The sequence below is a fragment of the Rhinoderma darwinii genome, chromosome 7 (assembly GCF_050947455.1).
Source record: "Rhinoderma darwinii isolate aRhiDar2 chromosome 7, aRhiDar2.hap1, whole genome shotgun sequence".
Lineage (NCBI taxonomy): Eukaryota > Metazoa > Chordata > Amphibia > Anura > Rhinodermatidae > Rhinoderma > Rhinoderma darwinii.
Window position 1 is genome coordinate 52,438,520 of NC_134693.1, and position 23,897 is coordinate 52,462,416.

General features: G+C 40.5%; 1 protein-coding gene across 2 annotated transcripts in view; it reads left to right on the forward strand.

Annotated features, from left to right (window-relative positions):
• Positions 1-1,526: 1,526 nt before the first annotated feature.
• The window catches only part of COL11A1 (collagen type XI alpha 1 chain), a 162,838-nt gene continuing 140,467 nt past the window's right edge, over positions 1,527-23,897 (forward strand). For both annotated transcript variants that reach the window (XM_075833368.1, XM_075833369.1), the window contains exons 1-2: positions 1,527-1,842; positions 21,879-22,046. In XM_075833368.1, coding sequence (XP_075689483.1) covers positions 1,728-1,842; positions 21,879-22,046 — 283 coding nt within the window. In that variant the 5' untranslated portion in view covers positions 1,527-1,727. The remainder of the gene's footprint in view (positions 1,843-21,878; positions 22,047-23,897) is intronic.

Below are 23,897 nucleotides of genomic sequence, written 5' to 3' on the forward strand. Positions count from 1 at the left end.
GGAGGCACTATGGGAGCATGATGCTGTGTGGGCTAAACCAGATCCGTATGGGCAAGGATTGGGCAGGGTTAGAGGTGTGGCTTAGCAGGGAAAAAATGTGGTAGTCCCTCTTTGCGATATTTGAAAGATGGGAGGTATGCAGTCCTGTACCTAACCTTGTTCCATCCCATCATATACACCTATTTGTTGTTTAAATTTATCTCCGTAGACTAGGGTTCCACAGCGACATTTGGTCAGCTGCAATGTGTAGTACAATTTTGGCATTACCACCACTTCTATACCCTTCAATGTTTCCCTATGGGAAAAAAAATGTTGCAAGAACCATGTCAGATTTTTTGTGATGTTCGCAGGATCAACAGCAACTTTGTTTCTATAGGCAAACTTTGAAATAGTGCATGAGTCACCACGATTTTACCACAAATCATGGGCAACTTTGTGTCGTTGTGGAGCTCTAGCCTTAATGTGAGCATCTACCTTGGAACCATTATAATGTATTTATTAGGGATTTACAATATTAACGATTCCTCAATATACATCTGTTATCAAAATTGCTATTCAAATATAGAAAAGTCACTGCCCTGCAGGTAGGTTTGCCTAGATACCATACCCCTGTGCCAATGCCATTCACAGAATGAAGCCTCCTGTTATCAATCAGTGCCAGTATTCTGATGATGTCACCTGCCCTATTCTATTTTAGAATTCCAATAACTGGCGAACATTAGGGAAACGCTGAACATGCAATTCCTAAAATATGGTTTAAAGTGTCTCACAAGTCAACCCAGCAGAGCGCTTATTACATTTTTTGACACCCCAATTTGACCACCAATCCCACATTCCCTTAGATTCACACCTGCAGTATTTGCTGCAGAAACATGTGTGAATTCAACCTTACACTATTTAACAAGTCTATGATGTTCTTCACAAATAATTTTGTCTTTACATTTTTCCGCAGATCTAAACATGAACCATGCAAAGCAGCTTATGAGTTACAAAGTTTGATGTACAGGAATAAAACATATGTCAGCTAATGAATAGTAGAATGAGATGCACATAACATAAAACAGTGATTCTCCCCATGTTCTGTACAAGCAGCAGAAGCCAGTGCTTTGAGAAAGTTGTATCCTCTGCAGAACAAGGAGTAATCCAGGGAGTTAACTCTTAGATGATCAGTCCACAGCACAGGTTAGAACCAGGACTGAGCACAGGAAGACCAGAAGTCTAGAAGTAGCTGTCACCCTCTCCTACACTCACTCCTATCCTCAGCCCACTGAACAAATATAGCTGGAGCCCTCTAATTTGGGAGGGTGGGAGATGGGGCCGGACCAACCTGGAGAGTCCTGTCTTTGGGGAGGGTCTTTGATTTTTGGAAACTGAATACTATTTGCTAGCAGAGGAAAGCTGAAGAATGCTTGGAGACCCAGCAAAGGGGTCTTAGCCCAACCCTCTGACGGTGGGACTTTAGGAGGAGAGAGAGAGGTTTGCATTTTGATTAAAGCCCTCATACCTTCTTCAGTCTGCAGGCAGGGGACTGGGGAGGAACACATCTCAGCTGGGCAAAGGAGAAGAAAAGCCACCCCAAGCCCCCCTCCCCCTGTCAGACTTTTGGGTTTCTTCCTCCTAATGGCTGTGTAGTGATCACCTCCTGGACTTTTGGAAGGAGTTGGTGCTGTAGATTGAATCCTGAGATTCTTTATCATCTGGGGGGCTCCCAGTATTTGGAGTTGGAGATGGAGAGGTGGAACACAAGGTGGAAAACGAAAAGGAGGTTGTGGGATTCATCCCTTAGCTCCCTAATTCTCATCACTTTGACTTTCCTTTTCCAAGCTGCAGAGGTCAGAGGAGGTAAGAGAAAAAAACAAACCTAAAAAAACTAATGGACAGATGGGTCCCTTTTCATATCCCCATCAAAACCCAGGAAATATAACAGACCTGGACAATAATCCTTATGAGGATAATCTTTTCCTACAAGAGTCCATCTCACCATGCCTGAGTGCCTTTACTTTGATGCTGTGCTGAGTGCTTCATGTAATCTTCATTCATTTGATGGGTTAGGTGGCAGCACCCTGTATAGGGCTCAGGGAGGGGGTGGTAATACAGGGACATAGGTGACAGGTCTGAGGAGTTAGGAATGCTTCATTATAATGCACTCAGCTTTGTAGTAGTGGAAGTCTATGAGGATGCTGCACTGTCCTCCTGTCTCAGTGTAGCATATCCTGTCCTGGGAGGTGGGAGATAGAGGTGATGGTGGTCCGTTAGGTGTCTATGGACAAGGCTAGAAGGGTGGATTTTTTTTTCTCTGCAATGATCCCTCTGTGCTAGGAATTCCCCCCCAATCCCCCCCCCCCCCCCCAGGGGATGTCACATTCAGACACGTCTATAAGAGGGGTGGGACCAGACACACAGACCCCACCACCTTCCCACTGCAGACCCAGGCTAGATTTCTCCTGGATACAAAGAAAACTTCTGTAGAATCAGACATTCCCTACAAGGATCTTCCTTATGAGATCCTTGGGTACCTGAATATCCTCTTGGGGATTTCACAATAAACTAATTTTGCATCATACTTAACTACTTTTAGAACTTGGATTTATAGTTCAGTTAGTGTTCCTAGTGATACATTCTCCTTAGACTTAGAGCAGGAGTCTGATAATCACATGCAATCTGTGAGCCTCCAGATGTTGTGGAACTACAAATACCATAATGCCCTCTTGGCTATATTAGATCTGCTATAGAAATGCAAGTCTGATCTTGCTGGTACTTGTAGTTGCACAGCTTTTGTAGAGCCAAAGCTCATATAACTAGTATAATGTGGAATATAATACAATGTTATTATAGTAAGCATGTTACAATGTGACATTAATTCATCAATATTTTGCTGCCTTTTTCCTGGTGACTTATTGTTAGTTATGATCATATGGTCATTGCCTAGTGCTATGGAAAATCGATAGGTGAGAGATGTGAATAGATGGGAATAGATATGATATGATAATATCTGTTTTAAACCACAACTATGTTGGAAAATAATTTCCATGAATATCTTCATATTTGTTGTTTCAAGCCAGCTATGTCCGCTATTTAAAGTGCAGAATCATATCTCTAGGCAGCGAAATAGTGAATCTTCAACAAAATTGCACCATTATGGACAGCCTAACATGACATTCCTGGTCCGATAGGGGTGAAAGTCAAGATGTAGATCAGGCAATACTTCCATATTGTGCTATTTACCTTGAAAAAAGTTATACATTTTAACACAAAATGTATAATGGAACCTATAGGCAGGAGGACATGGTGCATGTTATAATGTAAATTCTCTAACTTAAATGCTATGTACAAGAGACCTACAGTAATGATATAATAGGTGTACTGTGTCCCAGGCTCCTATGTGGTAGTTGTGGCAATGTTTGTCTTGTATGAAAGTTTGTGGAAACAGTACTGTAGTGTGCATGCTGCCTGCATTCTGCCCTCTTCTGGTCTCTCACATTCACCAAAGGTGAACTGAGGATTCGTTACACTGTAGAAAGGAAATAAAACCCTCTCATATGATTCTGAGCAGGATAGATTAGCAATGTGACAAGGTCCCTTCACTGTTTCCTCCCAGTACGAATACTATACATGGATCTTGCTTATATATTCAATATAAAGAATATGTCTAATCCATGGACTGGTTGTTTGAATAATCTAATAGTTAATGAAGATTAATTAACATTCTTTGACCTAGAAGCACAAAAGAACTAAATAACAAATTCAGCTCTGCTACATCTGTAGTTGTATATATTTGCAGGTAGTAGAGCTCGCTACATTTAAAGCATATTATCTATTTTAGTTCATTATTTAGTGAGTCTGAGAATGGGTTACATTGTATTATGCATTCTAATCACACCATTTATGTAAATTGCAGGAGGCATTTCGGTAGAAAGGTGAATATTTTCATATGTTAACCATTAAAAACTATTATACTGGGACATGTTTAGTCAACATATACATCTCATACTTACATTTAGTTATATATTTGGAGGAAAGTCGTTTAAGAAGCTGTAGGCATCTATATAAGTGTCAGTTTTTGCTCAGTTCCTAGACACAGACACTGTAATGCATGATTTCCTTTGTTACTTTTAGGAATGTTTAGTGGTTGGCAGGACAGATAATTGTATGTTATGAATTAATAGGACAGAGGAGCTTGTAAAGAGCCCAGAATATAGACTTGTGTTCCCTGTCATCAAAGTCGTTTTCGACAGAAATTGCCACTTGCATTTAGGTCGGAGACTGAAGAAGTCAAATTATATTTATTCTCTAAGCCAGAGTCAATATTTCTACCCGGCATTCTATAGTATTATTCACACTTGGAATCAGATCTGGAGACTGGTCCCTAGGCAGGTTAACTCTGTAACGGCCAAACAGGCCCAAACCATATGCCACAGGCCTCAAGATCTGTAATAAATGGGGGTTTCATCTGCTGCATTTGGAAACACTTTAACACATAGTGATCTAGAGTATTTAAAAGTAAATTGCAACATTGTAGCAACAATGTAAGACACTATACCTAATGCTGTATGTTTCCTGCTGACTGTGTAACTCTATCCTGTAAATGTTATGAAGGGTTACTTATACTAAGGCCCCTTAGGATCCCAGACATGCGGAGACACGAAGCTAATAACTTAAAATGAGACATAGCTAAAAAGATGAAAGTAAAAATACTCTTTGGAATACTATAATACAGATGTGGCACAGATATATTTCTTATTTTACTCTTTCAAGCTAAATCACAGTTGCCAGGTATAGGAAAGGCAAGTCTGTTAGTATTATTATGTATAAGCTTCACAGGGAGTATATTTTACCAAGAGCACGTGTCATTCTTTTACTATCTGCTATTTGTATAGCACCAACATATTCCATAGTCCTGTACATGGAGTGCGCACACATCGGTCCTTGTATTAAAATGACTCTGTGGGATATGTAGAGTCACAATGAGAAGACTTATTTTATAGGAATGGGATTGATTGTTTATGTATCTAACAAGGTTCCACATTTTTGTAGTAATTGTTTCGGAATCACTTTATTTGTTCCAGATTTGTAAAGCGCAAGGTTTATATAAACTCCGTCTCAAAGTATCTGTCCACTTTTGAATATTATTCCAAGCTGACGCTGGACCGTTTAACAGTGAGAGGGTTAAACCGTCTTTTGTATTCTTGCCAGTGTTTTACTTTCAGGAGCAAAAAATAACACAGAAATGTTAAAAATGTACCCCTGCAAAAAAAGGGCACACAATTGCCACTTTGTTTGGGGGGTATGAAGTAAAATGATTAAATAAACTTGAGTGGGATGGGGAAAGGTTGGTCGTTGGGAAGCAGGAATTGAGTTGAGTCCCAGGGATCAGCAGGTGAAATGGTTTGAGGAGCAGACACTCAGGGTTTGCTTAAAAAAACAGCAGGAACAGGGCCTGGCTTTCTCCTCTCCCCTTTCATGGCCGAGGGCGTGTTTAAGGCTCCTTGCACCTCTGACTTGTAGCTGACACTGAAATATGAGTGCTATGTGGATTTCAGAATGTCCCTTTGAGCTGAATTCTCTGTGAGATCCATTGATTCACTGGTAGAGATAAAGCATTCCACATTTGTCCTACAAGGGCCCCTATTTCAGTGCTGTTTGCAGAAAATGGACACTTCTTAAGTAGCATGTGTGATTTAAGGGGCCTTACACAGTGATGAGAAATATTTTACTGTCTTGTAGACCTCGCCAGACATTTCTCTCCAGTTGTAGCTGATTCGTTTGCAGTGTGTTGAACATCCAGCCAGCTGGCCCTCAGACTAAGACCCCCAGGATGAAGTCAGTTCCCTCTCGGCCTGACCGATTTCACACTACAAATGTGCTATTGCCAAAGATAGAGCCATTAGGTGGAGCACATATTGGGTGTGAATCAAGAAACGTTCATTCATTCATTCAGGGACTTTTATTTGGGATTCTATTGGGTTTTGTTGGAAACTCCTTCCAGCCAGTAGTAATCAATTCTACACTCTTGGCACTCAATAGCTCCGATAGGGATCACGGTGTCCATCATCCTGTGATCTAATCTCATAACTTGTAGAATTAGCAAAGTAAGGTAATGCTATCCAAGTCTATTTAGGGATGGACCATATATACCCTGTTATTTCCTAATTCTCCTTCAAATTATGTCATCTAAAAGGGCCTGGTAAAATCTGGCAGCCTCCATAAACCAGCAACTGGTGCCAAATCAGATCCCTGGGTGCATAGCCAGATATCTCTATTCAGTTTTGTATTACTTCACAGTATTAGATTGGACCCTTTTTTTTAATAATCATTTTATTTTTAGAAGGCTTGTTTTAACCGATGAGTGAAGGCACTTGATATGACAACTGTGGGGCTATCCATGAAATCTTGTCTAAGTAGTCACTTAATGATATTGGACCTGATATATATGCCATGCCTCTTCATAAAAAAACATTCAAAGGGTCTGACAAACAGACTCATAAAAGGCAGAAATTGTAAAGATGTTGTCATGTATCATACCACCATTTTTCTTTCATATCTTTTAGTTGGAATGGACCATTATAAGAGCTGTACAGAAGAATGTGTCAGCATTTTATGACCACTACTAGGCTCGACTGCTTACACATGCTTCCGTCCAGTTATTTGCTGGCTGCATTCTAAAACTGTAAGCCCTGTGACCCATGAAACACAAGAGATAAAATAAACACATGTGGTCTAAGTCTGTCCCAAGTGAAAGAGCAAACAGACTGCTGCTAACATAGGGGAGGTGTAAAAGTCTTTTTCAGGAGATTTAGGTTCACACTTTAGTTAGATCATTTAAGAAACACATGGATTGAGAATGCTGTTATCCAGTGCCCCTCTACCTAGAAAATATATTTATTAATTACCGCTTGAAAATTCCCTAATTCAGATTACTCCCCTCAAAAAAAAGTTTTAAAAAAAGTAAATTAAGTAAAAAAAAAAATTATCTGTCCGGTGTAGGTGTGCGTGTGGGGGGATGACAAGTGGTAATTTTTTCCCTACAGAATACAGTGAGTGGAGGTCCTGGGCATCCATCATCAATATTTGTCACCAGCACTCTAAATCCACTGTTGCTAGGCAATGACTCCAACATATTAGTCATTGCCAAGCGAATAGTATGGATGTTAATTTAGAAGTAATGCACACTATATATAATTGCAATGGTAAACTGATTGTTATTGAAGTTTTATCAAATTTGTATATCTATAGACTGATGTGTGAAGTAAAGAGTAGGTATTACTCAATAGCACTATTATTGATCCTCATGCCATTATATGCAGACTATTCCCCTTCACTTTCTCTTGTAATTTCTCACATTGAACCACTGGGTGGAAAGGAAAGGCACATAAATTGATTAATTTGCCATCAGTTTTGCATTATGGAGCACATACATCTCTTATAATCAGAAAATACTTGTTTGTACTCTATCAGACTGATGGCATTACTTGAAAAATAATTTATTACTGTGTTTCTAATGATAATACCATCTGGTTTGGAGGTTATTGCATGTGGTTTTCTCCCTGTAGTTTGTCATATTAGAAGCTTGGATCCATTAGTGGCTAATCAAAACCACCTCAGAGAATTCACATTGTTCTATCGTAAATGAATCATTTCTAAGATCTGATTTGTTAAGCAAGGATACATTAGTCAATTCTTAATCTGCTTGTGAATTGTAAAATTGTGAAATGTTAAAAGAGGAAAAGTGGTAGTAGATGGATCAAATTGCCAACTAGTGCAAATGTTTCATGTACCATATATGCATCCGCACCCTTATGTCTCCATTAGTCCATACTGCCTAGTATTTTAGGACTGGTTTGCAATTCTCATACAACTATGACAGCTAACTAGACTTTATTGTTTCTTTAACACATTTATACTAAACTATAGCAGATGGTTGTGTCTTTTAGGCTAGTATCACAGCTCTTTATGCATATTTCTTGACTATGGATGCGCTGTATTAAATCAAATTTGGGTTTGATTGTAGCAACTGTCACCAAGATCTGGTGTGCTCACAGGAATAAATATAAAAGTATAGATTGGTCGTTCCATCTATGTTTTTGTTTTAACTCATTTTCACTATTGACTTACAGATGTGCAGTGTTCTGGTAGGCCTCAAAGAGAAATTTAGTTTTGTTTAGTCAGTGGTCTTCATGAATAACTTTATAAGAAGTTTGATTAGACCTGTCATAGAAAACAAAACAGTGGACACCTGGGGGCCATACTGTTCCCCCTTTCTGCATAGAGGTGGTCATGGATAAACTCGTAGATTTCCATAACTTTTGTCCATTTTGTTAGTGATTTGACCATACATGAGCAGCCACTTCTCTGCTGCAGGCAGGGACTAGGTCCTTATTTATTGGACCAATTCTTGACAATCAGCCCAACCGCCGGAACCCCCACAGATATGACTTTTATGATGTCTGGTGGCTGCTCAATATGTGATCCATAATTGCTGTAAAGAGCTTGTATCAGTCATCTCGATCTGTCAAATATAGTACTGTAGATGTTATGTCGTAGTTACTATATTGTGTAATCTAGTAAAGTACTGTGTAAGGAAATAACAAGGTTGTTCTACTAGTAGGTGAATTATATTCAGACAGATAGAAGTATAAACCTTTGATGTGTGTGGCATGCTTATGTTATGAAAAGAAACATTGACCAGATGTTCTGATGTGCAATATGGTCCACCTCCATGGAATCAGTTCTTGTGTAAGAACAGTCTCCCAAAACAGCTGCTTAACAGATAAGAAACATGTTGTTTTTTTCATTAGACTTTTATTTTGCAAAATTCAAATTACATTACAAAAAGAGAAAGTTACAAGGACAGCACCGCTGGTAAAAGAAAAGTCTACTGGATACAAACCAAGCTGAGCCAGATGTCACGTAATGAGTTGAGGAGGAAAGTCTAAGATTTCAGCCAAAGCTGAGTATCAGAAGCTAATATCATGTGGCACTTATCAAAATCATGAGATTTTACGACACTCGTCCAGAAAAAAGTTGTACAGGGACTAGGGGAAACTGAAGAATAGAATTTCCCTTCATATCTGTTCGTTAAGGAATTCTTCAGAATGCCTAATGAATAACTTTTTGCTTCCACTATTTGCTATACAGCAGCCGGATATGTTTGAGCTGTGGCTTAGCAACAAAGCTCTATCCCATAGGAGATGCGCACACACCTACAGACAATGGCTGAACCACTTGCTACAGAATACTGCAGAAATGCTAGGGGGTGTATTTCTCACCAACACTTCGACTGAGCCTAAAAGAGAAAGATGGTCACCTGTCCCAAGTCTGGAGTCCAATTTCTTGGGAAGAAAGTAAGAAGACACATGGCAAAGAACAGCAGGGGGACTTTTTGTCTCGCTAACTAAGTCTTTTATGAAGAATAAAGAGAAGGACCACAGATACCATCCATTTACTCAGGGTAGGAATATCTGTTTAGGATTCGGGAAAGTTTCACATTTATTAGCAAAAAGAACACAAGAGAGGAGTTTTTGCAAATACTCAAAACTACAGGAAAATGGGTAATGGTAACCAGGAGGATGTTTTCAGTCAGCTAGGCTTGACCTCAATCTCCGGATTACCACAGGGTAAAATGTACAGAAACTCCTTCAGGAGTCAATAGACAGACGACAGACATCCACAAACAGAGGGAGGTTGAGAAGGTTGTGGATATAATTGAGGTCATGCTCCTGGTATACAATGGGAATGATCCACTACTGGCAGGATATATGGTAACAGAAGAAAGTCTAAAGAATCAATCTGGAAAATGTCAGCACTTTTATTTTTCATATACACTGTTAGGGCATGTGCTCTTCAGGGGCTTCCAAGCTTGGGAACCTCTTCTATTAGTTACAGTGGAGTATCACTGGGAATATTGGGGAGCCGCTTAGGAGGCCTCAGTGCAACCAAGCATTTTATTTCAATGTGCGACATGTAATACTAGATCTCCCCTTCAGTGATGATACACTTCTTCCCCCGGTGATATCAGCTGATGGCCAGGCATTTCAGCCGCCTGACTTTTTGTTATCATCTTAATCATTTGTGAACCCCATTAATATCAATCAATCAATCAATCAATCAATCAATCAATCAATCAATCAATCAATCGATCACTTAAGGCAAAGCCTCACCTTTGAGCTACTTTAATGTGGACATTGTATTATCAGCAATAGCCCCCTATATTCCAGCAGCTTACAGAGGAGAAGCTGAAATGCTTTTTAGCACGATGCAGCAGTACTTTTGCTTCAGAGAATATAGGCTACCATATATTACATTTTTATTCTGCTGATGGTTCAAGTTGATAGTTATAAAATATGAATTCCTCTTACTTTCAGCTACCTACTTTCATTCTCTGTTACTGATTATTATTGTATTTTTGTGAATGTCTTTTAAATTATTCCAAGTAACGATGTAGACGTTGTTATAATGTGTCTGAATGTTGGGTTCACTTGAGGACTTTCTAGTGTGATTTAAAAGAAACACCAACTAACAAAAGTAAGGAGATGCATCAATCTTTTCTTCAATACTGTGTGTGTGATTCTGGCTTAAGTGGTTTTTTTTAAGACTAGGGGTACAAGGCGACTTGTGGCAACTAATGATAGTGAATGTGATTGTGCAGAAATCCAGCAGATTTCGATTTCTGCCGATGGCTTCCATGTGCTGTCCGTTTTTTTTTAAGAAGCTATAGACTTGAATGGCGGCATAGTTTCGGAAAAACAGACCGGGATAGGACATATTCTATAATTTGCGGAAAGGAACAAAGGATCCGCAAAAAATACTGATGCGTTCATGGCCCCATAGAACTGAATGGGTCAGTGTGCTCTCCACAAAAAATGTGGATAAAACACTGCAGAAAAATATTGTCCTGTTCATGAGCCCTAAAGGACACCTCCAGTTATCCTATTGATCCCATCTCCTGAAAGAATCCCAAAATCCTCTCACAGGGACTTTCATTGTTGTGTGGTTGCTTAGGCATGTTCAGCAGGATAAATTTGGGAATATGGAGGTATTCTTTTAGACCAAAATACATGAAGTTGACTGTTATATACTAAAGAAGCACTTTAAAACAGAGGCTAGTAAACATATAAAATGTCTCTATAGGGTTAAATTAGGGATTCTAAGAGCTATACAGCCCCTCAGGACCAAAGTTTGGAGGGTCCAGCATCGAGCTGAAAATGACATTTGGGAGGAGTATTGTTAGTTGCTGTCTGACATTCGTGTTCTCAGCAATGCTGACAAGCTATGCTCCCATCACAGTCAGCGCTCCTCCAAAATGTTCTGTTAAATTATTTTCCCAGATATTCTTATACGTTGAATGCGAGTCACAGTATACAGCCCTCTGTGTTTCTTGACATGGCTCGCTTTATAACATGGACTGCTTCTTCATCACACAAATCCATACCTCCCAACTTTTGAATTTGGAAAAGAGGAACATTTTAAGCCACGCCCCTAACCACGCCCAATATCCCAATATCCAGCATAAACACATCAAATCACGGCCAGATCCTTCTGCAAATAGCAAGCGCACATTTACACTGCGGATCTCTAGACTGTCTGGATATCACAGATATTATGGATCCGGTTATATCGTCTTTGTGTTACTTTTCCTATCTTGGGTATAATATTCGCTCATCATGGCGGCAGCAGCTGCAGGACAAACCAAAAGGCTGAGAACAATGAAAGTCAAGAGGGAGACCCTATGGTGGATGACTTTTCAATTGACAGGTAGCAGAGTTACATGATGGGGATTTTTTTTTCCAGTTGTGTAACACTGCTACCGGTCAATGGAAAAATCATCCACCAGAGCCCCCCTGTAGATTGCTCCATACACAGCCCCCCTGTACATAGTGCCAGACACAGCCTCCCTGTACATAGCGACACACACAGCCCCCCTGTAGATAGCTCCACACACAGCCGCCTGTAGATAGCTCCACACACAGCCCCCCTGTAGATAGCTCCACACACAGGCCCCTATAGATAGCGCCAGACACAGCCCCCCTGTAGATAGCGCCACACACAGCCCCCCTGTAGATAGCTCCACACACAGTCCCCCTGTAGGTGCCACATTGCCGCCAGAGCGGTAGAGGTAGGCTTTATTCACACGACAGGGTCCGAGTTTCGGCCGATAAATACGGCCGCTTTGGGACATTTTTCCCGGCCGTTTTGCATCCGTTCCGATTCTGTTCCGGGCCGTGTTGCCGTTTTTAACGGCCGATTTTGACCTGTTTTGCATCCGATATTTTCCCTGTCCGTTTTAAAATCGGATGAATTTCATTTAAATTTGTTGCCATACACAGCCCTCTGTAGATAATGCCCCCCTGCCCCCTGTAGGTAATGCCACCCAGCCCCCTGTAGGTAATGCCACCCAGCCCCCTGCAGGTAATGCCACCCAGCCCCTTTCGGTAATGCCACCCAGCCCCCTGTAGGTAATGCCACACAGCCCCCCGTAGGTTGCACCCATCCCCCCCTTCCAGGAGAAGTCACTGACTTCAATGTCCATATATGGACAGTGTAGTCACTGACTTCTCCTGGAGAGGAATCCCCGGCCACAGCGTCGAGGATTCCGCTTCAGAAGTGAGTGATGTCACTGTGTCCATATATGGACAGTGTGGTCACTCACTTCTTCTGTAGCGAATCCCAGGCCACAGGGTCGGGGATTCCGCTTCACAAGTGAGTGACGTCACTGTGTCCATATATGGACAGTGTAGTCACTCACTTCTCCTGTAGCGGAATCCCCAATCCCCGGCTGGAGATTGGGGATTCCGACTCCTACAGGGAGCAAAAAAAGACCCTCCTCCTCCTCCTCCTCACATGCACTCTGCACTGTGAGAAGGAGGAGGAGAGAGAGCGTGAGCGACGGAAGACACTGCCGTCACTCGGGACACGTCACTCACCGTCAGAAGAAGGCAGGAGTCTTGCAGTGGCATTCTCACTTGTGTTGATGCTGGCCCGGGAGTGAACCAGTCCAGTCACCTCACCGGTGAGGTCAGGTGACAGGTCAGGGGACTGAACTGGTCCACTCACGGGCCGGCATTGATCCCAGTAAGAGCACCGCCGCAAGACTCCTGCCTTCTTCTGATCGCTGCTGCAGTCAGCATCGATCAGCTGTTCTGATGCAGCGCCCAGCGGGACATTTATAGACTGCCTGGGACGGCGGGACAGCGGTGAGAAACCGGGACTGTCCCGCCGGATCCGGAACGGTTGGGAGGTATGCAAACGCCCAGTGTCCTCCTGGTTTCGACATATCTCCTAACATTTCTGTTTTAGTAAATACTTGTATTCCCTATAAAATAACAATACAAGGCCTCATTTTCTTAGAACTCTGCATTGTGTCATTCCTCTACTATTCCTCCTGGAAATGTATGATTAAATGGACAACTAGGCGTTATGATTCCTTTTATTGATACGGGTCTGTCCCTACACTGTGTGACACTGTGTCAGCACTGATTATATAGGCACACTCCACATTGACAAGGGAAGTGCTAACACTCAGGAGAGCTGACAACTCCTCTTTAAAGGTGATTTCCAGTTTTATGTAAATAGTTTGCTTCAATTGTATCTAGTCAAGGCAATCCTCTGTGAGCTAAATATATCAGCAGCGTCAGCACAAATCCTGTCCTTATTCTTTTCTACAGTGTAGATAACATTTATCAGCCTGGCATCTAAGATGTTTAGGTCACCGAGTACTGCCTAGACTGTATACAACTGTATCTATAGCTCATCTGTACATGAGACTAGGTCTGTATGGATTTTTTTAGTTTGTGGATGTGAATATAAATGCTTTCATATTTCAACAGTGATCTTAAAAACGATAAAGTATTGAAACACAAAGTAACCACTTCCACATCTAAATAAAATTTACAAAAGGTGTGCGTATGTTGTAAATTTGCAGTGACTTCAGTGTCAGTGAGGGGAAAAAAGGAACAAAACATTAGAGACAAAGCAGGGAAAGGGACTTTTTGAAAACCTATTTGATACAAACTAACATCTCGCCATTTATGGTAAATTACACAATAACCACATCACGACAACGCCGGAACATATGAACTTAAAAAATGTCTAAATCCGTCATAACTAAAATTCATTGCATACCATAAAAGCAACTCGGCACATTAGTATAACTAGGAGCTCCTGGACACCTATGAAAAATCTGTGGGGACCTGTGCATGCCCCCCGCTTACAATGTGCCATTTATAAGACCGGTGCCTTCTTATGTCACAGATGGGCTTTGGGCCCCCTTAGGCACTGGGGACCAGGTGTGACTGCTGCTTCTGTACCCCCTATTATTATGCCTTGATGGCAGCGTGTCCTCTTGCTAGACAGTAGCTGGCAGTGTGGTCCGGTTTGACACACACTGACAATAAGATCTCTGTTCATTGTGAAATAGTTGCTGCATCATTCTGTAATCAAAGATGTTTTCTGGACGTTGTTAAGAAAAATAACATTTTTTATTGTGCATATAAATCACAGATAAAGACCCAGCAATAAGACATAGACATGGGAGAAACTTTATGCTTCCAATTAATGTGCACATTTCTTCTCCATCTGTCAAGTACAATTTATTTAGACATGTGGCATGTTTCAGCAATGTATTGTGTCTTGAAAGTATCTATCTTACTTCCCCTTAGGCAAAACACTCACTGATAAAATAAGAGGATCTGGTCTGACTACACTCCACATAAACAGTTATTTATAGAAAAAAATAAATATATATATATATATATATATATATATATGGACTGGAAAAAACTTTTTCTAGAAAATTAGAAATGTTAATCCTTTTTGAACATCTGCAATTCTCAGCTTCTCGATTATTAAGAGGCTTTATAAGAATGTGCAGTTTATACAGTAGATGATGTAGTAGAGAAATTAAAACTTTGTAACAATTCCTTAAGTTGTTTAGATATTTGAATTCACAGAGTTGTATCTGTTTGCGCTTGTTTATTCTATATAGCTCTCAGGGTGTCCGTATCCAGGATGCATATACCATAGGCGCAGATCATGCATCGGCTATAGGGCCCTTGGAGAGACGGGGCTTTGCCCTGGTTGGTTTTATCCCCTTTGCTATTTGGTGGCAAGAACGTGTACAGAATGTTCCTCTCTAAAGGGACTGCAGTGTTAGCAAGCAAAAGAATAGGAATAGGCCCAAGTGTTATGGAAACAGCATGGAGGGGGAAGCAAACAGCAGGCCTTTCTGTCCTGGATGGCAATAATAATGGAGGACACATTTTGATATTTGCTATAGGGCTCCTTCTCTTCTAAGTACACCTGTGTTCCATATGTTAAAATGTGTTATTACTGTTACAGATGTAAGGTTTATAAATTATTCCTATAGAATTGACAGAGAGGTTATTACAGTAAAAGTTCAGAGTTTTACTCTAGTTTAAAACTTTTCAAAAAAGAGTCATTCCAGTAATAGATCAGAGCCACCTGCAACAATCTCATTTCCACTTACCTGTAGTCAGCATCAATATAATGTAGACTGTATTCTGGAAATGGACTCCTCACATATCTTTACACAACAACCCCCTATCAGAAATAATCAGGCCCTGCTATACACTGATCACTTTGGGTACAGCTGCATTTAGCCACACAATTGTAGTATTGCATGACGTCCATTCAAATAGGTGACCATGCTATATATGACCATGCCCAGTCCTCCAAAATGGGAAGCTGAGCAGGGGATCCCTCTTTATGACACCTATTTAGGGCATATAGATGGGAGGGTTGTCATCACGAGACAACGCCTTTGAACTTTTTTCATATGCCAAGGAAAAAAGTTTTGAGAAGTTAGTAGTGCTTTGTTTTTGAAAAAGTTCTCTATCACTTTAAAAATAGTAGCTCTCCTGCAGTTTTTCATTTAGATCACATTATGAGCCAATACATAGATGGAAAAGCATTAACAATCTCAGTACTAACAAAAGAGGCATTTGACTGTAACTTAAAAATGAAGCCCTGCTTACGGTAGTATAAGAAAAGTTAATGAGAAATGCAGCTGTGGGAATCGCGCATGGTTTATAACTTTAGTCATATATTTCGGGATGGTTTACAAAACTTCATGGAAAGACAAAACAATATTCTTCTGTACATTCAGTCCTCTTTACTATGCCACACTTGATACAGTCCAAAATTTACTGTACAAAGGCTTTGGCAGAGGATAAAGAGATACATTCTGCTTCTTAAACTCCTGTGGCTTGTCCAGCATATCAAATTCTTCCCAGCGGGAACCTGCAGTGTCCTTCCTTACAGCAATGAGGACAGCTCTACAACAAGGGAGACAGAGAAAGACAGTCAAAGATGTTGCGAAGAAGAACATTTATTATTCTGGCAAATAAATAAGAGCAGCACAAGAATAAGGTCTTAGTAAGGCCTTTTACAACTGTAATCACAGGTTACAATTGCAGGGTACACTGGGTTATACTCATTGTTTTATCTCATCTGGTTATAGATTTGCTACCCTGCATTTTCACAAGGCATGATTTAGATTATAATAGCCAGTAGCAAACTCAGGATAGAGGGTCCTATTTTGGAGGGGGGTCTTGGCACTGGACCAACCATCCATGTTCCGTGCAAACTTTAACCATTGCATTTGCTCAGTCCATTGCAGCTTCACAGACATGACCTTGTAGCCTGACCCTGACCCTACTATGTATATTCCAAAAATAAATATTTCAAAGCTGCTTGAATTTTCATAAAGCCTTCAAAAAGATCCAGGACTGGCATGTGTGAAGCAAGAGCTCCCAAGTTATGACATGATGATCACTATTAACAAAACTGCTATTGACTCTAGAACCATAACATAGTACAGTACGTAAGGCTGAAAAAAGATATGAGTCCATCTAGTTCAAACTATTCTCCTACATTGTTGATCCAGAAAAAGGCAAAAACCAACATGAGACAGAAGCCAATTTTACTCAGCTTAGCGAAAAAATTCCTTCCCGAACCCAAATATATCAGAATAATCCCTGGACCAATGACCCATCTCCAACGATCTAATTTGTAATATTATTACTTTCAGGAACGACATCCAAGTGCCTTTTATCTCCTTCGGGACTGAGCCATTTTTTGATTTTTGATTTACGTTTTTCACTCCCCGAATTCCAAGAGCCATAACTTTTTTATTTTTTTCGTCAGTAGAGTGGTGTGAGGGCTTATTTTTTGCAGGAGGAGTTGTAGTTTATTTTGGTGCCATTTATAGTTCCATATAATGTACTGGGAAACTGAAAAAAATATATTTGCGGGCTGAAGTTGGAAAAAACTGTGATTTCTCAAATGTTTTTGTTTCCTTTTTACGGCTTTCACCTTGCGGTAAAAATGACAACTTATCTTTATTTTGTGGCTCAGTACGATTACGGTGATACCAAATTTATATAGGTTTTTTTATATTTTACTACTTTTATTGATAAAAAACTTTTTGTTAAAAAAAAAATGTTTTGTGTCGTCACATTCTGAGAGCCATAACTTTTTTATTTGTTCACCGATTGAGTGGTGTGAGGGCTTATTTTTTGCGGAACAAGCTGTAGTTTTTATCGGTACCATTTTTTGGCACATAGATCTTTTTGATCACTTTGTATGACATTTTTTTTAGAGCTAAGTTGACCAAAAAACTGATTTTGGCGTTTTACAATTTTATTTTTTACTTCGTTTACCGTGCGTGTTAAATAACGCTATATTGTAATAGTTCAGACTTTTACGGAAGCAGCTATATCAATTTTGTTTACTTTTTTTTTTTTTTATTACTTTAAGGGAAAATTGTGAAAAAGGGGTTTTTTGAACTTTTATCATTATTATTATTTTTTCACTCCTAAAAACTTTTTTTCACTTTTTGTTACACACTTTATTAGCCCCCCTAAACTAACGTATTGCAGTATATTGTCATTTTTACAGGCTTCATTTTTACAGGCTTTGCAGAGGCAAAGTGAAGGCAGCCCTGGGGGCCTTCATTAGGCCCCTGGGCTGCCATGACAACTGTCGGCATCCTCCGATCTCGATGAGGGGGAGGCAATGAGCTGCCGGAGGGGGCCACCGCCTCTTTTCAATGCCTCCGATATTGCGGTCGTGATTGACCGCAGCATTTGAGGGGTTAAACTGCCACGAACTGCGGGATCGCTGCTCCTGGCTCTTAGTCCCGGGTGACCGCTGTAAAATACAGCGGACACTCGCAGCACATGGAGCGCGCTCAGCACGTGAGCGCGCTCCAAACATCACCCCCCGCACCCGGACTTAATAGCACGTCTGGGTGCGCGAAGGGGTTAAACTGTTTCAATGAATTAACAATGACAACTTCCTCTGACAGAGCTCCATAGTCTCACTAATCTTACAGTAATAAAAAAAAACTAAAAAAAACTAGAATGAAGGACATAAAGGAAGTAAACAGGAGAGAAGAAAGTCCAAATCGAATAAAGTGAACCAGCCGAGTTCATGTAATTTCATCCTTTCAGACATCAGTTTTCTTATAGTAATTGACCAATGACATACAAGAAGTTATGTTATACTTGGACTGCACTGCAGTAATGTCTATCATAAATTACTGTTTATTGACAGTAGCTCTAAATATAACTAAGGCCTCATGCACACGACCGTGTTTTTGCGGCCGCAATTCCCCCGAAAATCCACGGGAGAATTGCGGCCCCATTCTTTTCTATGGGGCCGTGGACACGACCGTAGTTTTTGCGGTCCGTGCACGGCCCGGGAGCCCGGACCGCAGAAAGAACGGGCATGTCTTATTACGGCCCGGTTCTGCGGTCCGGGCTCATTGAAAACAATGGCCGCGGCCATGTGCATGTGCGGGCGGCCTGCGGCTGACAGTCCGCTGACAGTCCGCAGCCGGCCGACACGAAAATCACGGCCGTGCACACGGCTACGGTCGTGTGCATGAGGCCTAAGTCCTTGAAGGGAATGTTCTCTTTTTCCCTATTTTTTCCCTATCATGGAGACATATCAGAAGACAGTATAGGTGGGCTGCTGAGCACTTAAACTCGCACTGATCATTAGAATGAAGGGGCTTAATCACCTGGGAGAGATGTTGTTGAGCCACAAACCCTATCAGTCCCGTAGCATCTCTCCTGAGCAGAGGTGAAAGAGGCCAATGGGACACAGCGCTCTGAAATTCTAGCGATTGAAGAGCAACAACAAAAAAATCAATGGCTAAGCTAAGCTTTTCTTCACCTAGGGCTTCCCTAACTTAATGGACAGGTTTACTATTCAAAACTTACCAGAATTCTGGCTCAAATTGAGACAGAATTTTGGAGTAATTGCTGTGTTAAAACATTTATTAACTCTTTTAGACACTTTTTTGACACACTCGACAAGGGCATGGTCAAGTGGGAAGAGGGCATGATCAAGCGGAAAGAGGGCATGGCCTAAATGTGACACCGTGTGCCAAAAATGCACCAAAAGTTTGGCGTAAACAAAAAGGGCGGGGAATAAGCCAATTAATAGGTGATATAAGGAAGAGAAAAGTGCCTAGCATGTCTACCTAGATGCGCCAAATTTGTTATACAGCATGCAGCACTTTGTTCAATTTAGCACATTTTCTGACTACCTTGTCTCATCTCATCTTGATGGTATTTATATATCTGCCCTAGTATCTAAATACCCTTGCCAAGACATAATAAATTCTTGGCATCCTCCCTCCCTCGGCAACCAGCACCTGGGAATCAGGCAATATAGTTGACATGAAAACTCATGGAGAGGGGTTGTTACCCAACTTCCTACAGTCAAGATTGGCAAGTTTGCCTGGCTATCCTGCTATGTGGGATCACACAACATTTGCCCTCCTTCAGTGTAAGAAAGCTTGGTGCTAAACCCTATGGGAACTTTAATGGATTGGTAACCTATTATAACCATAGATTAAATGCTCTTTAATTTTTTTTTTAGTAGACAGAAAATAAGTTATATGTATATAATATGTGTGTACAAGTCACTTTGATGTGGCTAAAGCTTTCTCCTGATATTTTTCATAAAGCTGATTTACAGCTGCTAATCCCTTTTCCCTTCCTAAAGCTCATTCTAATCCCCTTTAAGGAGCAGTGAAATGCCCTCTGGACATAAAATAACTCTCCTGCGAATTTTTGAAGGCCAAGGACGGGATTTAGTTGTCAAATCATCCTTGAAGGATGGTAGCAAAGCTCAGAGTTATGATATACATTTGCATATCGTCCACATGTATATATTATATATTACTTTAGTAGTGGCTTTTCATATATCATGCTCCAGTTTCTCAGTTTCATCAGTTGAGCTTCTATGCATGCTTTCCTCCTCTGAGGACACAAACAATGGAGCATCTATAGCCAATGTCCCTGAGATAATTACACAAAGTGTAAAATTTACATGTTACTCCTGGAGGACCCCTGGAGATGAGAAATGTGGCCACTCAGTTCAAATATCAAATTGCCATTGACTCTGATACATCTCAATAAGGGTCATCTTCCTCTCCCTTTTATAGTAATGAAGTCACTTTCAAACTTTTTTTGTCTACTTTTGTCAAGTTTTTACCTGATTTTGCTCACTTGAAACATAATTAACATCTATTTGGAGACGACTACCATATGTGAATGATCTAGAATTAGGGTAAAAGACAACAGGATATGATGATTTCTTCAAACCATAACTCTTACCTTATTTACGTCCTAAAGATGTTTAGAATAAATCAAAATGATCTATCAATTTCATGAAAAAAAATATATAACCTGTATTTCTTCTCCAATATGATCATATTTAGTGTATAATTTGTCCATTGGATCTCTTTTTTATTAAATAAACGTAAATCCAGCCTTTGTGTATGGTAAACCAAGGGTTATGTCAAAACTAAAGGGTACCTCTACCAGCTTCCATTATTTGAAATCCTGGTTCCTTATGTAATATCAGCAAGTAGATCTGTTTTTTCTGTACAAGCAATGAACAACCAAAAACAATAATCAGTGATGTCATCAGTGATGTAACTCGCAGCAACAAAAATAGTGATTATATGGCCAATTCAGCAAAACCCTTGCACCTTTTCCTACATTATTGAGTATTTACAGCTAAAATGGGCAACACCTTGTAGTGATGCAGAGCTAAGTTTGCCAGTTGTATGAAAACCGAGTGTAGCGTTAGGCAAGAGCGGGCAGAAGACAGGTCCAAACTGTTACCTTGAAGAAACTTCTCTTATGTTAGTCATAGACATTGGGATTTGGTTGGACATTTTGGAAATATGTGACATTTGTTTTTCTATAAAAATACATGTCCAAATGCCCAAGCATGCTTGCTGTGGTATACAGTCAGAGAGCTCCGAAATTGGTTTATCTGTGTAGAAACAATAGCTGTCAGCCACAAAGATGCAATCAGGACATTCAATATTTTGCCCTGTGGGGTGGAGAAACCAATGCCCATGGCATCATCTCTGCTGTGGATTTAGTCTCCTTTCAAATGTTGTTTAGTCTGAAAATCCTACAGTGAAATTATAGATGTGGGGCTACAGGAAATGATCAGTTCATCTGAGCATACAGTGGTACTATAGCTGGAAATTGTCAATACCCCGCTTTAAAGGAACATGAACTGTGTGCAGCGCCCAAATCGTATGTAGTGACTATGTTAGAATTTTAATGCTGACAATTGTGTATTTTTATCCATTTGGTAACATTTTGCTTGCAATGTTAAAGAGTCCAGAAGACTGGATACTGCTAACCGTGTGGTATACTTCCCCAAATTCTGAATTTCATATCCAACTGGCCATAGTGGTAACCAGTGCTTCTTTGAGAATCTAGTCGTTGTTATTATGTGACTTGATAAACAATTGCAAGTAATAATATTAGTTCTATTTCTTAACACAAAGTCAACTAATTGTGTATTTTGCTTGTCATCTTTTTCAGCTGGACCAGTCAATGTTCTCAGAGCATTAGATTTTCACAGTACACCCGATGGTGTGTCAAGAACAGGAGGGTTTTGCGCAAACAGGAAGGCATCCAAAGGATCAGACACAGCATACAGAGTACAAAAACATGCCCAGCTTAGTGCCCCAATGAATCAATTATTTCCAGGTAAGAAACAAAGATACTCGTATTCTTGTCTTATTTTTGTATGCCAATTGTCACAATTTTCAATTGTGGCCATAGACATTAAGTATTCATCAGCATATCTATTGTCTATGGGCACTGCCAGAGCTGAAAGTGCATGGTAATTCATTGTCAAAAGGTGTTTTTCTGCCTACAAGGCTACATTAAGACGAGCGTAGCTAACCTCGGACGTGAAAAGCTGCAGTTTTTCACGTCCGAGGTGCACCCGTGTGGGAAGCGTTGTCACTGATCCCCCATAGACTAGAGTCTATGGAGGGATGCGTGACACACAGGAAAATAGGACATGTCCCATTTTTTCACTGACCCTTTACACGCTCCGTTGAAACAACGGTCGTGTTCACGACCCCATTAAAATACATGAGTCCGTGTGACGGACGTTATTTTAACGGCTGTCACACGGACGAGATACTCGCTCGTCTGAATGAGCCCTTATGGTTGGCTTTAGTTTTAAGCTGACCATACACTTAGGCCCAATCTAAAAGAGGTGTTAGTTTTCTGGCGTAGAAAAGTCACAAATGCCTCAAAAGTCACAATTTGAGCAAATTTTTTTTTTTTACTTTTGAGGCTTTTGTGCAGCTCACGGCACTTTACTAAAAGGTGGGTGGGACTTAACAGAAGAGTCGTAGCCTTCAGTGGTAAAAAATTTTTATTATAATTTACGCCAGTAACTGGCACAAATTATAGCGCAGATTAAAGGCCCTTTTTTTTACACCGGGACAATTATCGGGCAAATGATCGTTCATAGAACCCTCATTGCCGATAATTGCCCTGTGTAAACAGGACAGCGGTCAGCCGATGAACAAGCAAACACTCAATCTTCTGCTGATCGTATGGTTTTAAAAAAGTTAAATATTATTGTTGTCGGCAACACATCTCACTGTGTAAGCAGGGAGACGTTCTGCCGACATGATAATGTATGGAGACGTGCGAGAGAAGTAACGAGCCCTTAGATCCCCATACATAGCTCCTTGTGACCGGAGTAAACGAGCGCCGATCAACGAGCTGTATCATTGATCGCCGCTCGTTTACACGGCCCAAGAGGACCTTTACTTAAGCTTGTAGTAGAAGTAGATTTGATTTACTGAGTCACGGACGGCCAGAGATGCATCTAATTTATTGAGAAACGTGCACTTTTTATTAAATTAGGCGCATCTTACTCCAGTGCTCTTTAGATTAAAACTGGTTTCTGAAACGCCAGTTTTAATTAATCCCCCCCCCCCTTTATGCTTAACATGATGTCCTAACAGTTATGGTTAATCTTCATCATTTGCTATAAGATTAAGAGAATGCTAAAGGTTTCCTGGCTCCACTATTAAGTTTGACAAAAAATCCTGACCTTTAAATATTGGATTTTACAGCCTTTTAATGAGAAATAAAACAATACATGATTCATTTAATCGATGGGGTGTCCCTCTATGCAAGCTAATATTTCCGTCTGATATTGAGCAGGCAGCTTTTGATTTACCGTCCTCCTTTAGGCATTTCTCAAAAAGTTAATGTTAGTTCATTCATTGAGTAGAGCTAACCTAACAATACAAGATTCTCCTGTTCGTCATTTAAGTCCTGTTCACATGCAGTGCAGTTTTCATGCAGCTTCTACTGCAGTTATATTGTAAACAAGACCTTAAAGCCAGGTTCATACAGTGCAGTTTCGTGCGGTTAAGCCTTTTTTACAACAGGGGGCTAAACTGAAAGGGCATGTTCACATGTCTTATTTTCAGGGGTATTTCGTAGCGTAAAACCCTCGTATTTCCCTCCAAAATATGCGTGAAATACGCCTGCAAACAGTTTCTCAATGGGAAATTCACTGTGTAG